This window comes from Camponotus floridanus, unplaced genomic scaffold, assembly GCF_003227725.1.
Source record: "Camponotus floridanus strain SB8 unplaced genomic scaffold, Cflo_v7.5 scaffold102, whole genome shotgun sequence".
NCBI classification, from domain to species: Eukaryota; Metazoa; Arthropoda; class Insecta; order Hymenoptera; family Formicidae; genus Camponotus; species Camponotus floridanus.
This window is the reverse complement of record NW_020229218.1, coordinates 662,372-681,580: the sequence shown is the minus strand read 5'-3', so window position 1 is coordinate 681,580 and position 19,209 is coordinate 662,372. Positions and strand designations below refer to the sequence as shown.

The window sequence follows — 19,209 nt, the reverse complement described above, 5'->3', positions numbered from 1 at the left end:
GATATATATATATATATATATATATATATATCTTTTTTATATCAATTATGGTCGATCGTTAACACATGGCTTGTTCTTTATGGACAATATGTAAAACTTAAATAAAAAATATTAATATTAATATAATTGCTAAAAGAGCTGTAGCAGAAACTGGTCGTTGCGGGATTGCCCTGATTTTAAAGTGCCTTATTTGGATTATCGTGCAGTTTGCTTTTAGCATTGCATGTTCAAATCTTTGTAATATTAATATTGTAACATTTCCCCCTTCTATTGCAGTAATATATTAATCTTTATTAAATACACACAAAGAAACGTAAAATATAAAAACTGCACAAATGTTAAAACACAGATTTGTTTTGAATTGAAACATGATAAACAATTAAGCATATATAAGTGTCTTTCAAATAATTATATTGTAAGAAACTTCTTTGTCTAATCTGATTTTAAGAATAAATTCATTCGATACGATTCAATCTACGATATTAATATAATATTATAAGCGATAATAGCATGAGAAAACTGTGAGATAAATCAAAACAAACGCGTGGTAAAATGAGAAATTAGAACTATTCTATTCTTCCGGAAATGTATTTCCTTCCTCTTCTGAAATATTTGTTAGAACGAATTAATTATCTAATAGCAGTTGTAAAGCAAAAGCTCGTTGCGCAAAGAATTGATAGCATATTAAAATTATAGTCATGAGTCATGACTAAATAAAGCATCATCAATTTTACTTGTTTGCCGTGTTACTATTTTATTTTTGTAGAGCGACACCGATGGACGATCTCTCTATATCGATCTCGCCATTTTCAGTGCTGAAGCTAACTTGAACCTCAGACATTGATGCCACGCATGTTTCGTTATTTCTAGCAGCTTTCATTGATAATTCTTTCGATCGTCAGAGCTCCATCGGCATTTTTACATCGTAAATATTCGGAAATGTACAAAGTAACGGATGATCCACAAATCCGATGACAATTATAGTCCCTCCAGTGATCACTTTATTTCGATTTGTAATAATACATACGATGTGAATGTACTATTGTATATTCATTTACGATATTTCCTCTCTATCACTTCCAAATATTTACGCTAGATCACCTATACATCTCTCGCTGTATCTATATATATAACATTTTGGACAAAAGTTCTGAGTCGAAGAGATCATATATTGCGCGCGATAAAAGCGTACTGGCAGCTTCCATTATTATTCCTCTTTTCTCTGAGCGCATGCGACACATCGTACATTTCCAAAAGAGGCTCTCTCGCATTTATCATCGATAATTGGCTTGACAAGATTAAATGGAATGTCAATGATATTTATACAGAGTGCGAAGAAAATCCCCGCGCGTGCTCACACACACACACACACACACACACACACACACACACACACACACACAAGCATTCATACATATACGTAAAAATGAGTTTGATTTACATCACGCGCGCGGATGTAAAATATGATAATGCGTATCGCACATTTGTGAGAAAATTTCGAAAGAAATAATCATATAAAACGAACGCATGATGTGTTTTGGTTCGAAAAAGATTATATATTATTAATATTTTTATGTTTCTTGTGTATGTACCCCTGCTTATATGCATGTATATTTTGTAAGATATCTGCGTACGCATAATTTTGAAAAATAGATTTCATCGAAATGTAACTAAAAATCGATTGCAGATTTTAATAGGAGGAATGTATATAATACATAATGTATTTTTATGTATATTTTAAATACGAGCCATCTCTTTATAAGAGCGAGAAATTTTCTCACAATCTATTATATTTGAGCAATGTTTAAGTGGACTAGAAAAATGACGCTTGTTATAACAAAAATATGACCGTTATATTTTGATCTAAAGAAACTGCGAAATAAATAAAAAAAGTACGTTCTCAGAAGCATGGATACTTTGCACAAGGATATTATTGTGGAGATCACTACGAATCTCGCAAGTCTCTCTTTAAGATAAACGATCTTTCTTGAGAATGTGCTGTATCTCTTTGTGGCGAGCCGAAAGTTCTTGTGTGGGCCATAATCACACAAACGTCTCTCTTTTATAGAAAAACGGCATTTATTGAAGTAAATAGATCTCTCTTTTGTGTACATACTACTTGTATTCGGCTCCTCGAAGATTCTTTGTAAGTCTATCATGTTGTAATTTACATCTGAGTTTAATTGAGAGTTTGCGAATATTTAGTTGGTGCATGACAGTGCACGTTTTAAGAAAACATTTGTGCGAAAATATTACGAATGTAAAAAATGTAACCTTTAAGAAATTTATTACATTTAAGCCTAACGAATGAATGAAATTAAAGAATTAAATACATTTCGAATAAAAAAATTTCTTTTTCACCTTTCCGTTCATTTCGATTTATTTCACTGAATCGATTATCGACAATTATTCGTACTTGTCTTCAAATGCCATTTCTTTCTTCTTTCTTATTTTCGGATTTTCTATTTATTTATGACAAAAAATTCAATTTCTCAAAGAGAGTATTCTTTATAAGAGAATTAAGTTCGTAACACAATGTATTTTTTGTTTTATAAAAAATGCTATGTATTTCGCGTCTTTTAAAATGCAAAACGATTAGAAAATAAAAATTAAAAGGTAAATAAAGAAGAGAGAGAGAGAAGGAAAGAGAGAGAGAAAGAGAGAGGAATTGGTGGAAGGGATGCGAAAAATTAATCGCGGTAGCTGTAGCGAAAGAAATATATAATGAATGACCGAAGTTGTGAGCGTCACGTATTACAGATGAAAATACTCTGAATAGAATACGTAAAACGCGCAGTGTTACTGGTAATATTTATTCTTGATAAATTCTTATGATCTATAACGCAATTTTTAAATGATAATCGACATGCTATATCATTCGCAATTCACTTTTACTCGACCAGTGAGTGGCAGAACAAGTGTATTTTGCTCGTGTGTGGAGACACGCTGGTCATTCACTATCTCACAGTGTGAGTAGCAAACGGGATTATTAATACTAAGAATAATGAACACTTGGAATCGCGAATGGAAATCTCGACGATAAATCTCCCGGTTGAGGAAGAGAGAAAGAGAAAGAGAAGGGGAGAGAGAAAGAGAGAGAGACTTACAGAGAGACTTATGTGAAATAAGCCTAATCATTTCTCTGAAAATGTCTTCAAAAAGTGCGACATGCGATTCCGTTGTAACACGAGAAAGATCCCGCTTGCGTAACGTTATGTTTATATTATATCCTCCTCTATATATCTACGTATAGTCCACGAAATGACGTACGCGAGAGAGCAGATACAAATATCGTGAAGAAGTACCCAACTGTTGTCTCGCGGCAAGTTTCCGGATGTTGTTCTCGTAATTAAGTAAGTATTGTCATCGACTCGTGTGTCGTATGTACAATCGACCTACGCCGCGACCAAAGGGGTGAAAGCGAGGATGTGGATGAGAAACGCGTAGATGGACCTTCGTCCATGTCGATCCTTGCGAGCTTTGACAATACCGAGGGTAGCGAGATCGCTGTCCGCGCATCTCACTGTATCTCGCAGAATGGCATCTTGTTGTTCACCTCCTTGGTCTGCTCCTGATCGTGACTGTTGCCGCCTTCGCTCTTCGGACTACCCGCTTCCTCGACGGAGCCCCCACCGCTACCGTGGGGGCACATTGATTGTCATCTAAGCGCCAGTGTGGATATCATCGGCGGTCGGGACGGTTTGTTGTCAAGAATCCTCTCGAGCTCGCTCATTATGCTCGCGTTCAACTTTGGGATAAGCTGAAAACCGCACATTCACTATTCTTCTGCTTTTTTCTTTTTTTTAATCAAGCCATACTTTTGATTCTTAATTAGTCTCGCGTTAAGCACTATTATTATTCTTTACAATATTTTTAATTATAGCTTAATTGCGGTTTCTGATAGTTGCAAATCTAGATAAATAAATCTTTCTTTACTACGCTAGACTAGACACTTTGATAAAGAAATCATGCGATTAATTAAGCATTAAATGCTTATTTATCTACAAAACAATGATAAATCAGTTGAAACTTGTCGATAACTGGTGCAGTTTATACGCAACTTTAAAATGTTATGCGATATCTGACGATGATAGGAAAAGTATAATTTCGAATTAATTTATTTACGTTATTTAAATATCGTATATTCGAATTGCCTTTCGAAAAGTAAACAGCCTTATTGTTACCTGTAAACTTTGGAGACTCTCGTACAATTGATCTATATTGGATGCACCAAGCAAAAGGCACTGAACACTTTCATTCTTTAAAGACCACGCGATGGCTAGTTGTCCGAAGGAACATCCCAGTCTCTCGGCCAAAGCGCACACGTCCCGCAATTTATCCGAGTATTTCCGAGTCTCATCGTCGGCAGATTTGTCTTTCCACCCGTATTCCTGCTAAAGGATAAAAACGAAAATTAAATGAAGAGAGAGACATAAATCATATCTCGTGCTCTGCATCATTAGGTCGACATTTTCCAGAATTAAATATTTTACATATTTAATTAATGTAATAATAAAATTGCAGGTTATCTCTAGAATTGTATGATATATCATTAGTCTTGGCGAATATATAAGCTTCTCAAAATAAATACGAGTACAAAATGCTTTTACACGATTATGTTTTCAATTATATTTCACGCACATATATGTGCACATTTTTTTCTATAAATATATTATGCATGGTGAAATCATACCTCCTTGTACAAAGATTGAGTTTCATCCTCCGTCCAACTAAATGAAGAGTATTTATTCTGAAATCATAAAGATTATTTCTTATTGCGAGATATACATCTCTATACACGAAAAGTAACAATCCTTCATCTTTAATAGCTTATATCGAACAAAAATACTCCGAATATCAAGAGTGACAATGCTACTAGAGCATTCACTCTGGGAACAACAATTCCACGACACTCTTGAGAGACGTTTTTATCGAATTATTTTCTACAAAATATATAAATTCGCTTACACACTTACTTACTCTAACGTATCTGTACATACACACACACACATATATGTATACATACTTACTTTATAAGAGGATCTCGAGAGAAACGATACTCCGCAATCTTCCGGCTTTGAAGAAACCATTCCAATAGTGACAGTGGACCATGCCATTAAACCAACGCCTGTAAAAAGTAAGCGTTTACTTTTGAAGAAGTCGAGAGAAAAGATACAAATTCTTTTATTTCGACATTATCATGAAATAGATTAATTACCAATTTTGTTATACAATTCTGGCATATAAAGTTCAGGTTTCTCTCTGTAAAACAAATGGTACTCCGCTTGCTCGACAATCGGCGTCACGCAGTTGAACTGCCGACAGTTCGTATAGGCTTCCATAATTTCCACGGGTGTCCATCGCGACGTACCCCAGTACATTACCCAACCTTTGCTTATAACGTAATTCATAGCGCGAACGATCTCTGAAATGAGATCACATGAATACGTGAGATACAAGAAGTGATAAAGGAGTTGTTTTGTCGCGTGGAAAAATTGCTGAATGATTGGTGTGAATGATGCAAAATTAATCTTAATTTATCTCTTTTGTTAAACGGATATCTTTATTTTGACATGAGAAAAATAATATATCTATCGGAAAGAGAGAAAGCAAAGAAATGTATGTATTTTAAAACGTATGGGGATAAAGGTAAAATAGCCAAAGTAGTTTTCACTTGCATACATTTTGTTTTTCGCACGATATTGAAGCATCATACATTAACGCGATACATAAACACAGGAGAAAGTTTATACACATATCGATAAAAAGAAAAGAAATACATACGAGATACATATACACTTTTACAACAATAACTTTCCATTTTCACTATAAGAGTACTGAGTATAGAAAGAAGCATACGGTAACTATTACGGCACAGTGCAACTGCCAAACATCAAATCGTCACTATATATAACGGAGATTTTTTTCTCGTATAACTTTATCTAATCTTTTTCAAATTTCTTGTATGGACTGAAAAGATTTCTCATGTTTTCTGTGAAATTGAATTGCGTTATGCAATATGAAAATCGATAAAATTTTTCAGATCAGATGTTTATTAATTATAAAATCATTTTCTTCTTATTTTGTAATAATTGCATTGCATAACACTATCCAATGGACTCGTGTTTTATAAATATGAAAAAAACTATAGTATTCTTAAATTAATTTATTATAATAATCTCTTTCTAAGGCTCGAGGATTTCAATTTTATTTTCAGCTTATAGTTAACGCTCTTAATGAGAAATAATTTTACCTTTATCCATGAAAAGCAGAATTTATTACGAAATGATTTCTTTATGAAGAGAATTGCTTTTAGCAGACTATTATCAAAATATTGATGAGTGAACGTTTTCAGTTCTTCATATTTAATGAAGCAACATCTAATATTATAAATTATCAACTATATATAAAAGTATCGATTATAAATTTCTTTAACTGAAATTAGAAATAAAGAATTTATTACAGATTATTCTTTGACAGGAAATCGAAATTCGAATCGTTAAAAATGCATTAAATCTAAATAGAGACAGAAAAGCAATATTTTTTGATATTATTTTGATATGCGATATTATTCAATCTTTTATCTTTAATATATTTATGTCAATTTTAACACTTTTCGCAATCAGATAATTTTCTCTTTTTGCTTTTTATAGTTTATGCAACAACAGTGTTTCTTTTATCGAAACTAAATGTTACGTTAACAGGAATCTTTAAATATCAAAGTTATTATTGCAATATATCTCATAGAATATGACATTTTGTGCAATGAGTTTTGTGCCGCAAGTGTTTGAATGGAGGAATGGACGAGGAAGGATTCGAATCTTTGAGTATCACTCACAAGAGAATATTAAGAAGGTGGAAAGTTACCTTCCATTGGACACATTGGATCGACTTTGTGGATCATGACAATGTCGATGTACGACAGTTGCAGCCTGACGAGCGAAGCTTGCACGGACTCGATAATGTGTTTCCGCGATAGCCCGCGACCCTCGGTCCTATCAAGAATGATAGATATTATCAATCTCATCATATATAATACAAGACGGATTAATACTACTAATGAATTTCGTAAAAATGTGAGATGTGTTATGGTCCCTTGGTCTCTCCCCCTGTTTCGCGAACGCGACTTCGAATACGAACGGCTAACAATCAAGGCGGCTTAACGCACGGAAACCTAGTTATCGATCCACATGTCAAGGCAGAGCCTTATATTCACGCCGTCCACTTAATATTAAACGAGGTCGTCTCGTATCGAGATTCATAGTATCCTTCTCTATCGAGTTTTTGTTTAAAATAAAACGACTTTTGAAGTAAACACACTCGCGTCGATTAATCATATCGATGGCATATCAATTAAAAAAAAAGTATTTTAAAGAAAGACACTATTTTCTGCATCGGTATTGCTTTAGATATGCAATCGATAAATACGATATATGTGATAAGATATCGATAACCTTCGAATTATGAAATGATTGGCAACTTTCAGTAATCTTTATGATAACGAGAAGAATTTAATTCTCTGAGAATCTACATATTCATTCTCTTCCCGTGTAATATTTTCGTAAATTTCTTTCTTTCTTTTTTTTTCAATAATGATGTCGAAAATCATAAATAGGTTTGCGATTCGATAATAGAAAAAAAGACATTCTTTTTAATTCATCTACTTTTTTATGATTTAGTACAAGCATCACGTACAATATATATCTAATGTATATCATGGTCTACATAGAATACTCTAGAGTTGGGAACGATCGCGAAAGGGATAAAGTTCGCAGGTCGGTGAGCGTAAGTTCGATTATACACTGAAGCCATCGATCGAGAAGCACAACACGTATATGGAAAAAAGAAAAAAAGGAAAAAAAAACTTGCTCGCGCTTTCGCGTGCAGCAGCGTTACAACAACAAGGAGAGCCATCGATGAGAGCCATCACTATATACAAGGTGAGACTGATAAAAAATTCACTACTTTTTTCGAAAACGATTAAAGATAGAGAAAGACACTCATTATCAAAATTTCAGGGGACGTAAGGGGACATATTATAAAAATTTAGAACAGATTTTTTTGATCATTACAATTACAGTAAAAGGTGTAAATTATTAATACACCAAACGCTTCTTTATTAGAATATAATATTTTTTTTTTAAATTGAATAATTTAATATTTGAATAATTAACAATTAATACTTAAAACGTTAAAAATCTTTGTTTGCAGCGTGATTTATGTATTTATCGATTGTATAATTGCAATTCAAATGTGAATATCAGAATGCCTTAGTTTTCAAATAATTACAAAGCAAGAGTCAATGTCTCTAAACAAATGGATAGATAGAGGTAGCCCTGCATTATTCTCTGCGAGATCATCTGTTCCAAACTTTCATTCTGACTTTCAATTTTGTAAATATCTCGATTGATTTTTCGAAAAAAAATGCTCTGATATAAAAGTTATGAAGCTCATTAGTTGAAGCTATCGATGAAATGATTCAAAAGTACCTTTCAAGAGTACCTTTTCCTATTTAAATAATGAAAATTTTAGTTAGTGTGAAAATCAAAGACACTCAAGATTACTCAAGATCAACCTAACATGTCCTCCTACTTGTCCTATAATTTTGATAATAAGTTTCTTTCCCTATCTCTAACCGTTTTTGAGAAAAATATAGTAAACTTTTTATGAGACTCATTCTCTCTCTCTCTCTCTCTCTCTCTCTCTATATATATATATATATATATATATATATATATATATACTATAGACAGTCACTTTCGCACTATCATCAATGCTCGCTAAACATCATCATTATCATCATCATCGCACGACGACGCCACCAAATGACACCGAGAACACGCGCAAATACGACCAGTACGTACTCTACTCACTTGGTGTTCCAATAAATTTTCGTTGTCACGACGTAACTGGAACGATTCCAGGCTCGTCTCAGCAGGATGCGACCGAATTGGATTTCCGCGCGATGACCGCTGTGCGCTTCACTCAAGTCAAATACATTAATCCCGCTGTCGTAGGCGAGCGCGACGACAGCCTCCGCGGTCTCTTCGCTGCCGCAGCCACCCACGCCGAAGGTTGTCCATGTTCCTGCGACCATAAAACCAATCAAGCGACATCAGCGATCGTTTCACGCGACGTGGAATCGAAATCGCGGCAATAATACCGACGTGTCGCCTATCCGGGCTGCGGATCTATCAGCACACTTAGCTCTTTCATCCATATTTCGCAAAAGAAAGACATTCCGTCCTGGAAAATGATTTGTTAGCAAGGCCGGTTTGGAAAAAGTAGACTCGGAAGGAATTGATCTTCGGTATCCGCGACAAATCAATGTCTGTATTATGTAAATTGTAAACGTACACGGGGGAAAAGTATTGTCATAAGAATTAATAACATGTATAATTTTTATAATCATGAAACATACTAAATAAGAAGAATCTTAATATCTCTTGATAGTATTCAATAATATTATATATTTTACAAATGAGAGTATTATAATTATTTTGCATAATAAATAACAAAACAAATGCATAATTTACAATTCTTCATAATAAATATTCCCTATCGTTATATTATATCATTATATTTCAGCCTTACATTAAATATTCTAAAAGGAAATGTATTTTTTATGTATATTTAATTTCTAAATATATATATATATATATATATATATATATTTTTTTTTTTTCATCCTGTACTCTGTGAAGATAAAGACAATTATATAAGGATAATAATATAAGGATAATATTTCGTTAAAGCTTGCTATACACTATTTACGCTATATACATACACATTTTTAAAACGAAAATTTAAAATTCGATAAAATTAAACAGGCTACTATATGTTATACAATATTATATGTTGTACAATCACAATAGCTACATATACGATAAAAGACAATAAAATTATGATTAAAAATACAAACTTGAAGTAAATAAACAAAAAAGTAATTAAACAAATAAAAAATTCATAAAATTTTTCCAAAAATTTGCATTAATAAATTTGTATTGTATCGAAAATAAAAAGTGTTATTGCATTCTTGTTTAATTATTATTATTATTATTACGTTTCTTAGAATAAGATAAGATCAAATATGGAATAAGATAAGATCAGAATCTCATGATAAGAAAAGAGATAGATTAATAAGAATCAAGATTTGAAATAACTGTATTTAAAATCAAAATATTCGCGTATGCTTAAACATTATATTTAACAAGAATTTATGATCATATCTGAAGAAGATATCTTCGCGTTTTATGCGACAATACTTGTTGAAGAATTTTATTTATCCATAATCTATATCTATTATCTATTATCTATATATTTATCTAATTTTATTTATCTTTATTTAACGCAAAGTACTTATACATTTATATCTATTCTTGTTTTTTTTTTAATTTCAAAAGTGTTTATGTATTATAATAACTATTACGTATAATGTCTCCTGCGTGCTTATTTTGATTGCAATTCAAAGGATAATATGAATGATGATAGTGAAGGATGATATGAATGATACGTTGCCCGCTCGAAATCGAATTTATGATGATTAGTAATTGTGTCAGAGGATCCGATTTCGGTGATAAGTAACATAAGAGATGATTTCGTGGCGACAATCGCTTAATGATATATTTCGTGCAATATATTTATTTGAAATAGAAATTAAAGCGACATACACGAAAGATAGAAGTTGCAAATTATGGTTAATAGTAATAGTAATAAAAATAGTACGTTTTCTCAATCCAAAAACGATGAATAAATTATGCTTACTCAAATGGAAAAATCAGACGTATAATAACTTCAAACATATTTATGGATGTAATCATAACCCCGTAAATGTCGCGATAAAACAATTTATCATTTCTCATCCCCCTATCCTTGCCGCATCGATTTCTAATTTAAACGGATATATTACGTGAAATGCATTTTCTCAAATCATTGCCACTGTGATGATTGTACGTATTGTTATAGAGAAAATTAATTAATTGCGCGGATTGGTAATCGCTAACAACTACTGATAATGCTGCAATAATTATCACGCTTAACATTTGCTGATAATTTCCGTACATTTCGTGCTTCTCAAAGGATAATACGACGATTGGAGGAAGTCGGTCGAATTCATGTCTTTTTTCGGTCGCATTATAATAAAGTGCACGTCGCGTATGAGATTAATGTCAGGAATGCCGAGTGCAAAGTGTCGGATAATCATTTGGCTAATTATCCGTAATCATAATTAATGCTTTATTGTCTTCGTGAGTTAGTGTTAAAAGGAGGAATAAAAGAGAATGAACAAGAGAGAAGAAGAAACAGGATGTCTAACCGATGATGCAGCAAAAGGCTGAGTACTTATATAATATATTTAATTTGTCACTTATTACTTGGCAAATTAATTGTTTATTTCCACAGTAATCGATTTTATTATATATATTCTAAAAAATATAACAGTAATTTTGGTTTTCGACACATATATAATGTTATATATATTTTATATAAATTTTAAGTTTGAGTACTTCACAGTTTTCTTATTGTTTATTTGTCTCAAATCTATGCTTTTATAATAATTGTATTGTTTTGTACATGTATATGTAATCATTTATGAAGGGCTGCTCATATCGGAGTAAATTTAAATTTTTTTTTGCTTTTCCAAAAATATTCGGAGCTTCAACGAGATTAATAATGATAATCTGTCTATAAATAAGTCAAATTAGGATGTTTCATGTTGATTCAATTAAATAATTCATTCTTGCGTGCATCTTTAAATTTGTTGTTAAGTCCAAGGAATCTTTATTAATAAATTGCTTTTAAATTCGCACGTTGAGACTATTTAGCCGGCCTTGCTTACATAAAAATGCTGCAAAGGAAAAAGCTTATGTGTTTAAGAAATAACAATCAATAATGTGAAAAACAGTGAGCGAAGCGTTTGCGGAAGAATCTGTGAAACTATAGAAATTTATAAAGAAACATCGCGAAAAGAAACTTATTTCTAAATTAGCATGCAGTTTTTAAGCGTACAAAAATTTCAAATATTTTCGTTTTTAATAATCACTTTGAAAGGATAAAATATATCTTTAAGGTTTATTATATTTGTTTTCATATTTAATAAAATGTAAATTATATGCTAAAGAATAGAGAAAAATTATTCAATTTTTAACGGAGCTGTTAATATAACAGCAACATTATTTCGGAATAAAAAAAAAATAGTTGATAGGCTTTTTTTTAAATTTGCTATACATCGGAAGAAAATAGTTGATAGGCGCTTATTAGATATAATATGTACAACGCATCTTGTCTACGCAAGCCACGTGAATACGATTCAACCATCACACATAAATAATCAGCTATAAAAATATATAGTATTTTTCGCTGTGTCCTCCTTTCAAAGAACATGATAGAAATGAAAAAAATGTGCGTTGGTGATAAGACAATATTACATAAATAATGAATGCGAAAACGCAAATTGACAATCTCGACGCGAGCTGGGTCGAGATAATAAAAATCCGATAGCCGCGTGAGATGTATGCATTCCAAGATTTGCAACACGTGTACACGGAAAAATGATAGTTCTACATACACATACACACACACACACACACACACACACACACACATTTATATACAGGGTGTCACTTAATTGGCGTCCACTATTTATACAGCGATATTCCTCGTGGGAAACTGAATCGAAAAGTCCTGACTCATTTTTTTCTATAATGAAAAAAATTTGAAACCTTTTTTTGAAACCATTTTGTTCTTCTATAATGCGAAAAACTTTATTTTGCATTAAAAATCATGTTTCTTTTGTTAAAAGTGTTTCCTTAAAGAAAATTTCGTCAGGGAGACTAAAGATCGGTGCTTATTAGCACAACTTTATTCAATAATTATCGCTTTATTAAGCATTATGGAAAAAAATGGTTCAGGACTTTTCGACTTAGTTTTCTGAGGAATATCGCTATATAAATAGTGGGCGCCAATTAAGTGACACCCTGTATATTGTTAGCTGGAGAGAAGCTTTTGCAAGAGAGAGAAGAATCTCAGAAATGACTCTACGAAAGTGGGGGGAATACATTCAGCGTACCTAATCCAACATTGGAAACACGTAGACCGCTTTTGCCCAAGTTGCGGTAGCGAATACCTGGCGAGGGATGCTGCAAACGTTGCGCTTGTGCGGCAATGCAGCTAGTTAGTAGCTGCTCTTTGGTTCCGGTCGTGTTGCTGCAGTGCACGCCCGAGTCTGCACCTACGCCGCCGCCACCTCCGCCGCCGCCGCCGTTGAACTCTTCCATGCAATCCAGACTTGCTATGGGTGCACGGCAGCTGCGCATACAAAGTACACGAGTGTATCGATATCGCTTGTGTATCCTTGTATATTTCCTCGTATACCACATCGATTACGATCGATTATGATTGATATCTTAAAATGTGTCAGAAGCACCGGATTTCCGAAATTAGAGAGAGACTTCTCTCCTTAGCGAATATTTTTGTAGCGACCGTTCTTTAATTTCTTTCAATTTTTTCTACCGATCTTGGAATAATTTTAAGTTAATATAATATTTAATATAAATGTGTCTTTTTCTTATTTTGAAAATTTTTTTGCATATAACTTTTTAAGACGATTTTAGCGTAAAGTTAAATTTGCGTTTAAACAAATTCATATTTAAATTAACCAAATAATCTTTTGCTATACATTTACAAGTCTCGTTAAAATTTATTTTGCTAAAATTCGATAATTATCGATGCTTGAAGCAACTGTTATATATCTTAATTTAGTTCATAGTTTTTGAGATTAAAGGGACACTTAGTTGTTGTGGAACGACCCGTATTACTTTGATCCTATCTTGTCGCGCCATTTAATCACGTTATGCATTACTTATTACGCGCGCGCATGTGTACGTGCAACACGATGCAGCGCGTGTATCCATCATACATGAATTTCCGAGAATTTTCAATTATATTAATAATTGTCCACAGAATCGAGAGCGAGTTATTTAAAACTCCCTCGTGTTCTTGAATTTGAATGCTTCTGAATATCAGCAAGATCTATTATTTACTTTGCAAATCTGTGACATGTTTTGTCAAAATCTCGCGAGGAAGAGAGAGAGAGAGAGAGAGAGAGAGAGAGAGAGAGAAGAATAGTTAAAGTTCATGAATATTCCTCACAAATAGCGTTACGTCTGTCTGACATGTCATGCAAATATGGAAATATTAAACCCGCGCGTGACTACATCAACTTAATATTACAATCAAAAACACGAGAACTATCCGATTCTTTTAAGGCAAAATTCGGACACGAATAATTTCACGCACAATTCAGAAACTAAATTATTATTTAATATGTATGTTCGTATCATTTTGAATTAAAATTCGCTGCCTATCAATATCCAACGCAAAGTTCTATTATATCATCTCGAAAACTCTGGAGAATTATGTTCTCCCTCTTCAGACACATGATATAGACGAAGAGAAACTCTTATACGGCCAAAGTTAGCTTCAAGAGTGACGTTAATGCAAACTCGCTCCTGATATTCGCCGGGGTGGAAGGGGGAAAATATATCGATGTAACTCGTCAATGACACAATTTCATCGTGCATTACTCGTGTTTGAATTTTGCTTAGAACAATGAATCGGTTGTGTTACAAGCGTAGTCTTAGTAACGCTTTTCTTCGGAAACGTTAATCTAGATACGTTACGTAGGTGCCCCTTTAAAAGCTAAAACTACCACCACGAGTACCTCGCCGCCGTCGCCGCCGCCGCCGCCGCCGCCGCCGTTGCATGTGGGTCACCGGCGCGGGGACGACGACGCGCCACGATAGGTTTCAGGTCGGGGAATATCGCTTTTCGCTCGAATACTCGATATACATACACCGTGTATACCGATGACTCTACCCGACATTATGCAGGCCCGATCGCTTTGTCAACTGATCACGCTTAATAATTATAAAGAGAGCCCCGCCGAAATATTTTCCCACTTAATTCGTCTCTCGCAAGGCGAATCTTGTATCGATGTGCGAGATAGCGCACATTAAACGAAATGGAATACAAAAAATGAAAAGGAAAACGAAACTTAAAGATATAGGATCGATTTATAGAATGATTTTTGATGACAAGCAATACGTATCCGCAGAGAAATATAAAAATAATTGAATTGATTAAAAACGGATTGACATATACATGACGAATTTTATCATTATAAATTACACTTGATTTATTTTTCTATATTCTCAGAAATTAACGAGATAGATTGTCAAAGGATTTTTTAATAGAATTTCTCTTTGGCGAGAAATTGTACTGTTACATACCGATAGATTGTAGGCAGTGGATAAGAATCATCGTCCTCCATACTGCTGTTCGTGTTTGCGTTGTTGTTCGTATCATTTCCCGCCGTCGAGGCATTGCCAAGATTGCACAGCATTAATCGCGACATTACTAACGCGAATGGTAAAAGTGATTTTTCAGTCTGTCGGATACACTCTTGGACGCGAAAACGGGCCGATTATGGAGTCCCACGCATATGAAGCTCTCGACGAGTACATGCGTATGTTCGACCCCTAATGCGGCAATTTGCCTCGTGTATCCTTCGAAACGTATATTTACCGAATTCAGCTGATTCTGTTCTAATCGGCTCTAGTTCCTTTCGTCTCTCCGCACGTTTTGTACGTTTTTTCTTTGCTCTGACACTTTGGCGTTGTACATAATCGGCGCGTGATAAAGAAGCATTGGAGCAATCGTATCCTAAAATGCGCAAGGTATATAGATTACGATTATAAGTAAGCGAATCGACGAATCATCGATTATTGCACGCTCGTAAGTGTGTAGGCACTAATTTACAAATTTTTTTATTCTCCCTTTGTAATCACTCTTAGGCACCACTTTTTTTTTGAAGAGCATAGAAACTTCACCGCTTTTCGTAGTCGTCGGCACAATCCGCGTTCAGGGACGACACAGTTTTTATCAATTAACGCGCGTAACTCGAGCGAATTTGTTTGATCGAAAACGATGCAAAAGTGCTACGAAGTGGGACGAATGATCGATATGAAGCAAGGATATGTATAATATGATCTCTAAGCGTGTCGGCGACACGGAGGTATTTATTATATTATTACGAAGCGGAGCGATGACAATCCGATCGCGAACTACAGCTACGGGGCTACAATTTCGCCTTGCGATCCATCGTCGGTCACCCCGTCGTTCTCCAACAGTGTCACGAGAATCGTCCACCGTCGATTTTGTAGCTGCTACTGCTGTTGCTGCTGCTGCTGCTGCTACTCTTGCTGCTCTTGCTGTTGCTGCTGCTCGTTGCGTAGATTCCCGTAACGCGCGTATCACGGGTCATGTAACGCGCGCGGCAACGATAAGGAGCATTATCAGGCGACAGTCGTGATTCGGATCGGAGCATAAGTACGCGTCCGCGAGATAACGGTCCGTCGCGGCGCGGCAGTAACGTGCTTTCATAAAGGAATACACACAAATCGCCAACGAAACATGAGTGGTAAGAATCGTATGGGATTACACGCAGAGGGAGAGAGAGAGAGACAGGGAGAGAGAGAGAAAGAAAGAGAGAGAAGGGGAAAGAAAAAGAGAAAAAGAGAGAGAGAGATGGCGAGTGGTTGTGCTCCCTGTAGGCAATACCGCACGCACACACCGCTCGATACCGCTGTGCAATCTTCACCTTCTCCCGGTGATGGTGGACGGTGGCGATGCACAACCCCTCCCCGATGATGCCGATCCACCCCCACGCGGTGGCTGCGCGCGCAATAAAAAGCGGGCGCGCGCAAAATCGCGAAACCTTGACGCGCATGACGAGAGTTACGACGTTTGTGTGCGAATCCTAGCCCACGACGTTGTTTGTTCCTTCACGCTTTCGGGGGCTGCGAAATCGCGACTCGTCGTTTCATGCTGTAAAACTCAAACTTCTATCGCCCGCGACAGATGAAAAGTCGAAATCGTTTTGAATTTATATAATAAAGTATTTATTATATATTCATTTATAGCGATACACGAATACAAACCCATACAGCATAGAACATTGCAGTAATATTGCGGCAATATTGCAAAGTTGCTGCAATGTTAAAATAATATTAATAATATTGCTCCAATATTCTGTGCTGTATGGGAACTTTTGTGACAATTTTTACGTAAATAAGCATAACTAAAAAGATAAGAGAAAGCAAAGAAATATTTGTATCTTTTTCTTTTATATGCTTGGAGCAGTTGGAAGATGATATCGCAAACGTCATTATCAAGACGCTTCGAATAATTTAGATATCGATCAGGTTAATAATGTCGTATAAATTATTATTATTGCGATTTTATTGTCCGATGATGAATTACAACTAATAGAAAAATTAATATTCTTCATTCTTAATATATTGTTTATAAAATTAGAAACATATGTCTTTGTTGGCACATTATTGTATCGCCCTATACAATTTAAAATATTTCATTCTCTAGATAAATTATATAAATGCCTCTTCCGCATTGTCGATGACGCACGCGCATTATTGTCACCAGGTCTTCTCTTGGCGAACGACAATTGCGATATCCGTTTTTTTGTTATATTTATACTGTACATTTAATTTTTTTTAAATGTATTGAACAAACAAATGTCTCCAAGTATGAATCACAAATTAAAAAAAAATATATATACCTCTTTATTATAACAAACAATTTCCGAGTGTTAGTCTAAATGAACTAAGATATTTTAAAACCTTTATTTTAAACACATGATAACAACGATGGTAGCAAAAATCAAATGTAAAATCATTAAAGAGGACTCGAATAATCTTAATGTCACAAAAATCGTTATTAGCATTTACCGTCTTCTCGATCAAAATGGCATATGCAAAGAGAGACGCAAATAAAAATTTTTAAATTCCTTTAAAAAATCACAAGTTTATTGTTGAGTACCAAATAGTATACGTCTAGTGTGGTATACGTGTAGCGGTGTAAGAGTGTTTGAAATACATGTATGTGTACGTGAGTAGCCGCATTCGGCGCGCGCGTGCTGTCCACCCTCGCCCTCCCTCCCTTTCCCCTTCTCGTCGTGCCGCTGCACCGCGTGCGCCCGCGCGCGGGCGCACACGCCACACGCACACACATAGAAACATGTATATAATCAACGTAGGAAGAAGGGTTTTGTGAATCAACGGTTTCAACGGCAACGCCGCATTGCAGATCTGCCGCGCCGACACGCAACTGACCCCTCACCACCATTATGCCTAAAGTTATTGTACGTACACACAAGTGAACGCACATACCTATATAAATACGCGACTCTTTATTATTGTCGGTTTACATAGTGCAACGAAAGTAACGCCGAAACGAGTATCTCGCGAGACCAAATACGTGTAGTACCCATCGCAAACAATCTAGCTCGAAACTTGCTCTTCAAATAGTGATAGTCTAGACCTAGCGCAAGCATCGCTGTTAGTGTGTCACGCATACATGGTCGTTACGTGGGGAATTCGCGCGCTTTGACAGCACCGGTCGCGGATGCGGTTAATATCGCGCGACGTCGAGGATGATTATATGAAATGATTCGTTATAAAGTGTGTAGATAGACCGAAACAGCCAAAAGATAATTACGCGCGCTCCTATGTACATTTTTACTACGAATGGCAATAGATTCAAACTGATCGCGAACTGTCGAACGAATTATGACATTGACGTTCGCTGTGATATCTGTGCCATTCGCAAAGCAAATCGTATAGTACGTACCTGCAAGCGGATCTCGCGACGCAAAATATTGGAGGGAATTATACGTTGAGCGCGTTAGCAACGTCCCGTCCGACTCGTATCTTTTCATACATTGCGGAGTCTGCGAAGAGAGGAGCCAGACGCGCACTGGGAGGTTCGCTGGTAAACTCGGTCGTTGAATCCGTGCCAAGGCTCGGAGTTTTCGGGAAAATCCGAGAGGAGACGTATCTACATCGACTTTAAATAAAATCGTCGATTTATATACACAGGATGTGATGATATTGATGATGATGATGGATATTTCTCAAGTCGTTTGATCTTACAACAAATCGATTGTGAATATGTAACAAGAAAAGAATCTCACTGACAATACACGCGATATAAATCTCGCGTTATTCGTTCTACTTACATAGCTCCGATATTAATATCTTTGTGACTATCAAAATTGTGCCAATATCTACGGTGTATAACTGAAATAACTACGGGTTAAGATTTATGAACACATTCTTGGCTAATATGAACATT

The 19,209-nt window shown here is 35.1% G+C and overlaps 1 protein-coding gene across 4 annotated transcripts; it reads right to left on the bottom strand.

Annotated features, from left to right (window-relative positions):
* Nucleotides 1-2,007: 2,007 nt before the first annotated feature.
* LOC105251979 (voltage-gated potassium channel subunit beta-2) lies at nt 2,008-18,831 on the bottom strand. 4 transcript variants are annotated; one of them, XM_011259126.3, is made up of 10 exons: nt 18,706-18,831; nt 15,288-15,720; nt 13,067-13,305; nt 8,874-9,087; nt 6,868-6,995; nt 5,219-5,425; nt 5,031-5,128; nt 4,694-4,750; nt 4,185-4,394; nt 2,008-3,760 (listed from the first exon to the last, which is right to left on the bottom strand). In XM_011259126.3, exons 2-10 carry the CDS (start codon nt 15,410-15,412, stop codon nt 3,659-3,661), a joined length of 1,380 nt encoding a protein of 459 aa, XP_011257428.1. In that variant the 5' UTR covers nt 15,413-15,720; nt 18,706-18,831; the 3' UTR covers nt 2,008-3,658. The 4 variants fall into 4 exon arrangements, with proteins under 4 accessions (XP_011257428.1, XP_011257431.1, XP_011257429.1 ...); XM_011259129.3 differs by lacking the exon at nt 15,288-15,720; XM_011259127.3 differs by lacking the exon at nt 18,706-18,831 and having other exon boundaries at nt 4,185-4,391; nt 15,288-16,664.
* Nucleotides 18,832-19,209: the final 378 nt, after the last annotated feature.